Below are 8,644 nucleotides of genomic sequence, written 5' to 3'. Positions count from 1 at the left end.
GGGTGGGCCGCCCCCCCAGCCCCCAGCCCGCCCCAGCCCGGGCCCCCAGCCCCCCCCCCCCCCCCCGGCCGCACCTGGGTGACCAGCACGGGGGAGTAGTTGCCGGCGCACTTGGTGCCGCCCATGCCGCCGGGCGCGGAGCGGTGGAAGCGCGTCTCCACCAGCAGGTCGATGGGGGTCAGCTGGCCTCCCTTGAAGTACGATCCCACGGAGGCGCAGTAGACGACAAGGGTGTAGGAGGGGGCGGGGCCCAGGCCCAGGATGGGGCCGCTGCCCACCAGCAGGGGCCGCAGGTACAGCGAGCCCTTGCCCTGGGGCGGCACAAAGTCGGCGTTGGCGGCCACGGTCTGCGGCGGCGGCGGCGGGGTGTGCGCGTGCCTATCTCAGTGTGGTGTGGTGTGTGCCTATGTTTGCGTGTGCGCGTGTGTGTGTGAAGGTGTGGTGGGCAGGGATGAAGCCGCCCACGCCTGCCACGCCCCCAGACCAGCCACGCGCGCCCCCTTCCCCCAGGCACACCTGCGTCACCGCCTCAACAAACAGCTCCGGCGGCGGCGGGATCATGGACAGCCGCGCCGCGCCCTCAGCCATGCGCCCCGCGTTGGCGTCGGGCCGGAACAGGACGATACGGTCCTGCGGGGAAGGGTGGGCAGAGGGAGGAGGGGACGGAGGGTGGGACAGCGGGGAGGGGCCAGGCAGGCAAGGCGCGAGACAGCGGGGAAGGGCCGGGGGGGAGGAAGAGGGAGAGGGTGAGCGGGCGTGCCGCCTGCCAGGGCCGGCCCGGCGCCATGACCAGCAGCGGCAGCCCGCGGCGCAGCCTGGCGGGCCCCCACCTTGGCGCTGCGTTGCGCCTTCATGCCCTCAAACACCGCCTGCCCATAGTTGAGCGCCTGGGCCGAGGGGAACATGGGCAGGGGGCCGTACGGCTGCAGCTCGCCCTTGCTCCACTGCCCATCCTCAGCACTGCACGTGGCCATCCACATCGTCTGCGGGTGGCGGCGGGCGGCGGCGGGCCGGGGCGGGGTGGGGGCGCGGCATGAGCGGGCGGTGCACGGCGACAAGGCCAACACAAGCAGGCGTGCCACACGGGTGCAGGCGCGACCGCCGCATCTGCGCGTCTGGATGTCGCACGCCGGCAGGCAGGCTGTCCCCCTCCACCACAAGGGCAGCAGCAGCATCAGCACTGGAACAAAAATGGCGCAAGTGCAGGGGCCAAGCTGGCCCCCTGCCCTCCACCGCAAGGGCAGCGGCAGTGCCAGGCCTGGCGGCGCCGCACCGAGCCGACGTGGGTGAGGCCAAAGCCCAGCGAGTCCCAGTCAAACTCGGTGGCCCGCTCAGCCGTCGCCTGCTCGGCGCGGGCCAGAAGCCGCTGCTGCTGCCGCCGCTGCGTGGGTAGCCTGCAGCAGGGGGAGCAGAGGTGGCTGGATTGGGGCCAGTGGTGTGGGGCCTGGCGTGCTGCTTCCCCTTGGGCAATGCGTCTGCACATTGCCTCTGGGCAGTGCGCTCCCCAGAGGCGCCAGGTGGCTGCGGGCACCGCCGCCGCCGCCAGAGTTCTGCCCCTCGTCACCCCCTGCTCACCGCGCTCCGCCATGACACTGCTGCAGTCGAGAGGAGGACCTGCAGGCGGCAGCAGCACCTCCAGTGAGCCCCATATGCAAGTCCCGAGGCATCGCTGTGCTGCACCCTGCACAGCCCAGGCCGAGGCTCACCGCTGGTGCTGCAGTGCAGCTGGTAGCTGCCTGCACTGCGCTGTCAGGCTCATGCTGTTCACGCCGCCGCACTCCACTGGCCGGAGATGCCGCAGGGGTTGGGGTGCAGGTTTGACAGCACTTGCTTGGACCGGGTCTCGAGTGGCTCACTGCTGAAAGGCGGAGCGGGTGGAAGGCAGCCCCAGCAGTGCACCCCTCATCCCGATTGGGCGAAGCGCATTCGCCCATCCCACACCTTCGATTGCTTTTTATCAGTGAGGTCTGCTTCCAAAGACGCCAGGAGCCCCAGCAGCCCAACACCACACCTACACATGGCGCTATCCGCTCGGGCGCCTGTGGCGGCAGCGTGCCAGGCAGCGGGGTATGGGGGCCGACAGATAGCTGCTCGCGTGGCGCAAGGCCGCGCCGCTGGCGTTTCCAGCAAGGCCAGCCCCGCACTGTCGGGCGGCGGCGGTGCCGCCGCGCTCGCCCCCCGCAGCAGCAGCCGCAGCAGCAGCCGCACAGTGCAGCGCCTCGCAGCTGCGCCCCCCACCGTGGCCGCGGCAGCCCCCGGCAGCGCCGGCACGGTGGCAGTGGCGGGGGCCACGGGGCTGGTGGGCGGGGCGCTTGTGAAGCAGCTACTTGCAGAGGGGTATGCGGTGCGTGTGCTCACCCGCAACGTGGTGGCCGCCCGCGGCAAGCTGCCCTACCCCGGCCTCCAGTTTGTGGCGCCGGCGCAGTGGTCGGCGGCGGTGTGCGGCACCACGGCGGTCGTCAACCTGGCAGGTGGGCGGCGGCAAGCATTGCTGGCGGCGGTTGCGCCACCGCCGGGCCCATCATCCCGCGGCTCTGCTGGTGCCCACTCAAGGGCGATCCTCTCCCTGCTGCCTGCCTGCTGCCTGCCGCCACTTTCCTCACCCTGCTCCTTTCTTTCCTCCCTTGCTTTCCTCCCAGGCGAGCCCATCGCCACGCGGTGGACCTCCGCCATCAAGGCCGAGGTGAAGCGCTCGCGCGTCGCCGTCACCTCGCAGCTGGCAGCCGCCATCAACGCCTGCCCCTCGGAGCAGCGCCCCAAGGTGCTGGTCAACTCCTCGGCGGTGGGCTACTACGGAAACAGCGAGGTGAGCTCGCAGGCGGCGCCCCCGCCAGGTGGCATGCCGGTGGGTGGCGCTGCCACCTGTCTTGCATAGCGCTCCACCGCTCCGCTGGCCTCCCACCCAGCGCACCCCCCGCCTGCCCGCCGCCGCCCGTAGCTGCAGTCCCAGACCTTCAGCGAGGCCTCCCAGCCGGGGCGCGACTACCTGGCGGAGGTGTGCCGCGAGTGGGAGGCGGCTGCCGGCCAGGCGCAGACGCGCGTCGTGGTGCTGCGCACCGGCATCGTGCTGGCCAGGGAGGGCGGCGCGCTGGGGCGTATGGTGCCCGTGTTCCAGATCTTTGCGGGCGGGCCACTAGGCTCGGGGCGGCAGTGGTGCAGCTGGATCCACAGGTGGGGCGGCGGGGCTGTGGATGGGTGTTCGGCGCGCTTCGACGCATGCGCTTCTGCATGCGGTGCCTGGTGTGGAGAGGGCCATCCCAGGGCCTACCCCCAGCCCCCTGCCCTCACCCCTCGCCCCCGCCGCCGCAGGGACGACGTGACGGCCATGGTGCTGGAGGCCATCCGGAACGACAGCTGGCAGGGGGTGTACAACGCCACGGCGCCCAACCCGGTGCGCCGGCATGCGTGTGTCTAGTGCGTGTGTGTGTGTGAGGTGGCGCTCATCGTGGCTGTGGTCTGCGCTGGTGCGCCTTGCGGCAGCAAGAGCGGAGGGAGGAGGCTGAGCAAGAGCTGCATCCAGGCTGCTGCCACGGCCGTCAGCGTCAGGTGTGGGGCGTGATCGTGATCGTGCCTCCTGTGCCGCTCGCCCCCCTGCCCTCGCCGCGCAGGTGCGCATGGGCGAGCTGTGCTCAGCGCTGGGGTCGGTGATGGGGCGCCCCTCGCTGGTGCCCGTCCCCGACTTTGCGCTGCGCACGCTGCTGGGGGAGGGCGCCAGCGTGGTGCTGGAGGGGCAGCGCGTGGTGCCCACCCGCGCCCAGGACGCGGGCTTCAAGTTCAGGTACACCCAGGTGGGGGATGCGCTGCGCAACGTGCTGCGCGGCTGAGGCGGCGGCGGCAGCGGCGGCGGCAGTCCCATGCTGGCAGCTGGGCGGCTGCCCCCCAGCCCCAGCCAGGCAGGCAGCACGGCCCCGCCTCCCTCCCCTTTTTTTGGTCAATCAGAGAGCCAATGCATGAGCTGGATTCTGCTTGAATTTCATTCTGCCGTGAACTGCATTTCCTGCGCGCCGCTCAATGTTGAGTGAGAGACTGTTTTGCGCTCCCCGCACGACGTTTTGGCACCCCACCTGCAACACTGATCCTGGGCGCAAAAGATTCGGTGGTTGAGCAGTGGTGGGGAGCGTTAAAGAAGGAGGAAGCCAGCAAAGAGATGAAGCAGAGTGCCTGCCCCACCGCGCAGTCTAAAATGTGCGCTGCCGGGGAAGGGCCAGGCTGCGATGAGATTGTACCGAACATCATTCTGGCCAGCCCAAGGAGCCAAGCCGGCGCGCGCGGTCGCCGGGCCAAGCGCGGGGCGCTCGCCCGCGGCGGGGCAGGGGCTCACTGCGCGCTGGGGTTGATGCCCAGCAGCATGTTGGGGCCGCCCGATGGCAGGTACACCACGTTGCGCCCCTTGGACAGCGTGTTGGCGATGTCGCGGGCCGCCTCGATGCGGCGCAGCTCGATCAGGCCCATGCCCGCCGTCTTGGTGGCGTCACTGATCAGCTTGGCGGACTCGGACTCGCCCTCGGCGCGGATCACCGCCGCCTTGCGCTCCTGGTCGGCCTTCATGACCACAAACCGCGCCCGCTCCGCCTCCTGCTGCGCCACCTGCTTGCTCTCCACCGCCTTGGTGAACTCGGTGCCAAAGGAGAGGTGGGTGATGGCCTGCAGAGGGGTGGAAGGTGGGGGTGGAGGGGACCGCCACGCTGCTCACGAGCTCCGCCAGGCGACCCGCCTGCTCTGCGACCCGCCTGCATCATGTCTGCATGCAGCAGCAGCGGCCGCGGCAGCACGCTGCGCCACCCCGCACACCACAGGTGCACCACAGATGCGCACAGCGGCCGCCACCCACCACGTCGTCCACCAGGATGTTGAACTCTGTGGCGCGCTTCATCAGGCTGTCCCTCACCGCGGCCGACACCTGGTCGCGCTGCAGGGTGGGCATGCGGGGAGACAACAAGAGCGAATGAAGCGGCAGGTTGCGGCGGGCACCTGGGAAAGAGTGCCGGCCCGGGCTGCCTGCGCGCCTGCTCCTGCCTGCCTGCACCCGCGGTACCGGCTGCCGACTCGCCTGCGTGAGCAGCTGCTCCGCCTGGTACTGCGCCACCACCGCCTTGAGCACCTCGTTTCCGATGGAGGGCAGCACGCGCTCATCCCAGTCCGTGCCCAGGTTCTGCGGGGGCAGGGCGGTGGGCGGAGCAGACCACGACGCTCGGGTGAGGCCAGGCCAGGCAGCCGCGCAGCAGCTGGAGCCAGCCAGGCAATAGTCGTGCCGCGCCGAGCTGCTGCACGCTCACCCGGAAGATGCGGGGCAGCTGCTCCACGTCGGGCTTGGACAGCACACGCAGCGTGATGTTCACCATCTGCAGATCTGCGGCAACGGCAGGAGCAAGACGGGGGAGGGAGGTGGGCGCCGGAGGGCACCGGCATTCTTGCCACCATGCTGCATCAGCTGTCGGAGTGAAGGATTGCGCTCTGCCAGCCAATGCTGCCGCCCCATCCCGGACCCAGGCCTGAGCTCCGCAGTCGGCCGCCACCCACCCTTCGTGCCGGTGACGGAGGAGATGGAGCGGGGGCGGGTGCGGATGTCCATCACGTTTGGCGTCTGGAACCAGGGCACGCGGAAGTGTGTGCCCTCGCCAACGGGGTCGTCCAGCACACCCTGGATTCGGTCGTACATCACCGCACGCTCGCCGCCATCCACTGCAGAGAACATAGAGGCAGCCGGCAGGCAGGGGGTGGCGGCCGGGAGGCGGTGAGGCCGGCGGGCGGCGCCCATGGCACCAGGCGGCGGGACCCCAGCTGCCGCGCATCGCCCTGGCTGGCCCGCCATCGATTCCCTGCCCGTGCAGCGGGCGCTGCAGGTTGGGGTTGGCTGCCCAGAAGCATCGTGCACATGCCTGTGTAGAGGGAGGCCTGCACCGCGGAGCCGCCGATGCCAAGAATGACAGAGTATCTCGCGACCTTGCTGAGCAGGTTGGCGAGCGCTGCGGCGGCCTCCTTCTGGGCTGCCATGTTGCTGCCTCCGATATGGCACGCTCCACACGCCTGCCGCTCCTGTCAACAGTGTAGGATGTCGCAAGGAATGCAAAGCACTGGCTGCTGGTGCGGTAGGAGCCGCAGGAGCGCGAGAAGCGGAGGAAAACGCCCTGCCAGCAAGGCCCATCGAGTACTCGCGAGTTGCTCTCTCCTAGCGCCCATCTTCGTGTTTGTTTGCGATCGGCCAATATCTGCACTCGTTGCGCCCGCTTGGTGTCTGAATACACTGCCCACAACGCTCCACCACCGCAGTCTCTCCTCGCGGCAGCCCCAGTTTCGGCACGCATCGGGGCTCAAGTCGTGACGGTAGCCTGGGAGGCGGTGTCGGGCACGCTGGGCAGCGATGGTGAGCCCCATGAAAACAGGCAGCTCTCCTCCCAGCCTCCTCCTGGGCCCCTGCTGCCGCCCAGGAGAGCTGCCCCTGATCCATCCTGAGCGCCGCCTCCCCCCTCTGGCACGCAGGGCCAGACGCAGGGCAAGGCCCGCCCGCGCCACGCCGGCGGCCACAGCACCGACTATGATGACGGGCTGCACAGCTACGGCCGCGGCTCGCCGCCCGTGCCGGGCTCGCCACTCACCTACAGCCCGCAGGTGCCCATGGAGCCGATCCCCAAGGGAGAGGAGTATGGTCGCGGCGGCTCGGTGTACGGGCAGAGCGAGTTTGCGGGGTGAGCTGCCCCTGCCTGCCTGCCAGGGACGTGTGGCCGCCTGGCTAGCAATCGCCGGCCGGGGAGCCAGGAGCTGCGGGGTGCACCAGCAGGCTGCTGGGGGGAGGCCAGCCAGGCATGCACTCGAGCGGCTGTGCCACACGGTGCTGCTGCCGCAGGTGGGGCGCGCAGCCCAAGCTGGTGCCCACGGTGATTGTGTGGGCCCACGGCGGCAACCACGTGGAGCTGGAGGGCAGCTTCGACTCCTGGACGCAGCGCTACACCATGCAGCGGTCGGGCAAGGACTTCACGCTGGTCAAGCTGCTGCCGCCGGGCGTCTACCAGGTGCGGTGCGCCTGCGCGGAGGCTGCTGGATGTCCTATGAGCGTGTGTTCCGTGCGTGACAAGCGGGAGGGTCTGGTCTGGCGCCAGCTTGGCCCCACCACGCGTGCCCGTCTCGCCTCCGCCGCCCGCAGTACAAGTTCATCGTGGACGGCCAGTGGCGGCACGACCCCAACCTGACCTCCATGTACGACGACATGGGCAACATCAACAACGTGCTGGAGGTGCAGGTACGCTCAAGCGTACCGCAGGAGTGTGTGCGGGGGGGGGGGCGGCGGCGGCGGCGGTGGTGGTGGTGGTGGCGGTGGTGGCGGTGGTGGTGGTGGCGTTTGCGCAGGCGAGTGTGCAGTGTGCACACCCCTTTGCACACCCAGGGCGCCAAGGGGTGTGCACTCTGCACACTCACGACGCCCCATGCCATTGACAGGGGAGCGTGCCCCACCTGGCCTGCAGGAGTATGTGCCCGAGAACCTGGAGAGCCTGGTGGGCTTCGACCCGCCGCCCTCCCCGCCCAGCAGGCGAGCCACGTTGGGCCCGCACGCCGGCCTGCCGCCCCGCAGCTGCGGCGCTCGCCGCGTGCTGCCTCCGGCCGGAGCTTGTGTTGTGCGGCGCACGCGACCTACTGCCTCCACCTCCTCCACCTCCCCTACCCTGCCCTGCCTGCCCCCTCTTCCCGCCCACCCCTCTCTGCCCGCCTCTCCCTGCCCGCTTCCCCACTGCCCGCCTGCCTGCGCAGCTACGCCAGCCCTCCTCCCGCCACCGAGGACTTCCTCAAGGAGCCGCCCGTCATGCCGCCGCAGCTGCAGCTGTCGTTGCTCAACGTGCCGCCCGCCATGGACGCCATCGCCGCGTTGCCGCGCCCGCAGCACGTCATCCTCAACCACATCTACCTGCAGCGCATGACCACCAGCACGCAGGCCATGGTGGTGGGCACCACGCACCGGTACCGCTCCAAATACGTGACCACCGTCATGTGAGCCGTATCTCGGCCCTGCGGGCAGCATGCGCGGCTGCCCATCCGCGGCCGCCCAGGCAGCCGGAGCGCTCCCAGCATGGCGCGCCCTGCCGGCCCCTCAAAGCTCTTCCCTTGCTTACCTTGCCTGGCGGCCTCGCTTGCCTCCCTCTCCCTCCCTGCCACTCCGCAGGTACAAGCCCAAGAAGCGGGTGCCGCCCGCAGCGCAGGCGCAGCCAGCCAGCTCCGATGTCAGCATGCACGGCGCGGTGCACACGCCGCGGGCCAGCCAGGGCGGCACCTCGCAAACCAGCCCCATGGTGGGATGACGCGCTGAGCTCCTCCTGTGCCTATTTGCCCATTTCGTTGCTGCTGACCCTGCTGCCTTGCTCCTCACCCTTACCCACCCTAGCCCTCACTGCTGTGGGAGGGCCCAGCGTGTTGCCGGCTCCGCTAGGGAACTGAAACTGGGCACTGCCCCCGCAGTGAGGGCTAGGGTGGGTAAGGGTGAGGAGCAAGGCAGCAGGGTCAGCAGCAACGAAATGGGCAAATAGGCACAGGAGGAGCTCAGCGCGTCATCCCACCATGGGGCTGGTTTGCGAGGTGCCGCCCTGGCTGGCCCGCGGCGTGTGCACCGCGCCGTGCATGCTGACATCGGAGCTGGCTGGCTGCGCATGCGCTGCGA

The 8,644-nt window shown here is 70.0% G+C and overlaps 4 protein-coding genes across 4 annotated transcripts in view; 2 read left to right on the top strand and 2 right to left on the bottom strand.

Moving 5' to 3' along the window:
- Positions 1–1,759, bottom strand: part of CHLNCDRAFT_137805 (hypothetical protein) — a gene marked incomplete at both ends in the record, with an annotated part of 2,806 nt that extends 1,047 nt beyond the window's left edge. Inside the window, 5 exons of the mRNA XM_005851109.1 lie at positions 75–347; positions 517–630; positions 831–983; positions 1,274–1,394; positions 1,707–1,759. Coding sequence (XP_005851171.1) covers positions 75–347; positions 517–630; positions 831–983; positions 1,274–1,394; positions 1,707–1,759 — 714 coding nt within the window. The remainder of the gene's footprint in view (positions 1–74; positions 348–516; positions 631–830; positions 984–1,273; positions 1,395–1,706) is intronic.
- Positions 1,760–2,269: 510 nt separating this feature from the next.
- CHLNCDRAFT_10342 (hypothetical protein) lies at positions 2,270–3,818 on the top strand (the record flags this gene model as incomplete). Its single annotated transcript, XM_005851394.1, has 5 exons — positions 2,270–2,471; positions 2,640–2,806; positions 2,945–3,171; positions 3,310–3,391; positions 3,609–3,818. Coding segments are annotated over 5 exons (888 nt in total), but the record flags the coding sequence as incomplete, so codon positions are not given.
- A 284-nt stretch (positions 3,819–4,102) lies between these two features.
- CHLNCDRAFT_59556 (hypothetical protein) lies at positions 4,103–6,051 on the bottom strand. Its single transcript, XM_005851108.1, has 6 exons — positions 5,880–6,051; positions 5,521–5,682; positions 5,277–5,350; positions 5,051–5,152; positions 4,832–4,909; positions 4,103–4,644 (listed from the first exon to the last, which is right to left on the bottom strand). The coding sequence occupies exons 1-6, from the start codon at positions 5,992–5,994 to the stop codon at positions 4,318–4,320; spliced, it is 858 nt and encodes a 285-aa protein (XP_005851170.1). The 5' UTR covers positions 5,995–6,051; the 3' UTR covers positions 4,103–4,317.
- A 752-nt stretch (positions 6,052–6,803) lies between these two features.
- Positions 6,804–7,984, top strand: CHLNCDRAFT_19166 (hypothetical protein; the record flags this gene model as incomplete). Its single annotated transcript, XM_005851393.1, has 4 exons — positions 6,804–7,010; positions 7,142–7,237; positions 7,461–7,534; positions 7,753–7,984. 4 exons carry the CDS (start codon positions 6,804–6,806, stop codon positions 7,982–7,984), a joined length of 609 nt encoding a protein of 202 aa, XP_005851455.1.
- Between the last annotated feature and the right edge of the window lie 660 nt (positions 7,985–8,644).

This window comes from Chlorella variabilis, assembly GCF_000147415.1.
Source record: "Chlorella variabilis unplaced genomic scaffold CHLNCscaffold_2, whole genome shotgun sequence".
Lineage (NCBI taxonomy): Eukaryota > Viridiplantae > Chlorophyta > Trebouxiophyceae > Chlorellales > Chlorellaceae > Chlorella > Chlorella variabilis.
Note: the sequence above shows the minus strand (reverse complement) of the source record. Positions and strands in the feature narration are given on the sequence as shown.

Bases quoted from the DNA above. Each gene is read 5' to 3' on its own strand.
- CHLNCDRAFT_59556 (XM_005851108.1), bottom strand. From the start codon at position 5,994: ATGGCAGCCCAGAAGGAGGCCGCCGCAGCGCTCGCCAACCTGCTCAGC. The intron at 5,153-5,276 runs GTGAGCGTGCAG...CTGCCCCCGCAG, and splicing joins AGCTGCCCCGCATCTTCCGG to AACCTGGGCACGGACTGGGA. The intron at 4,645-4,831 runs GTGGGTGGCGGC...ACCCCTCTGCAG, and splicing joins ACATCCTGGTGGACGACGTG to GCCATCACCCACCTCTCCTT.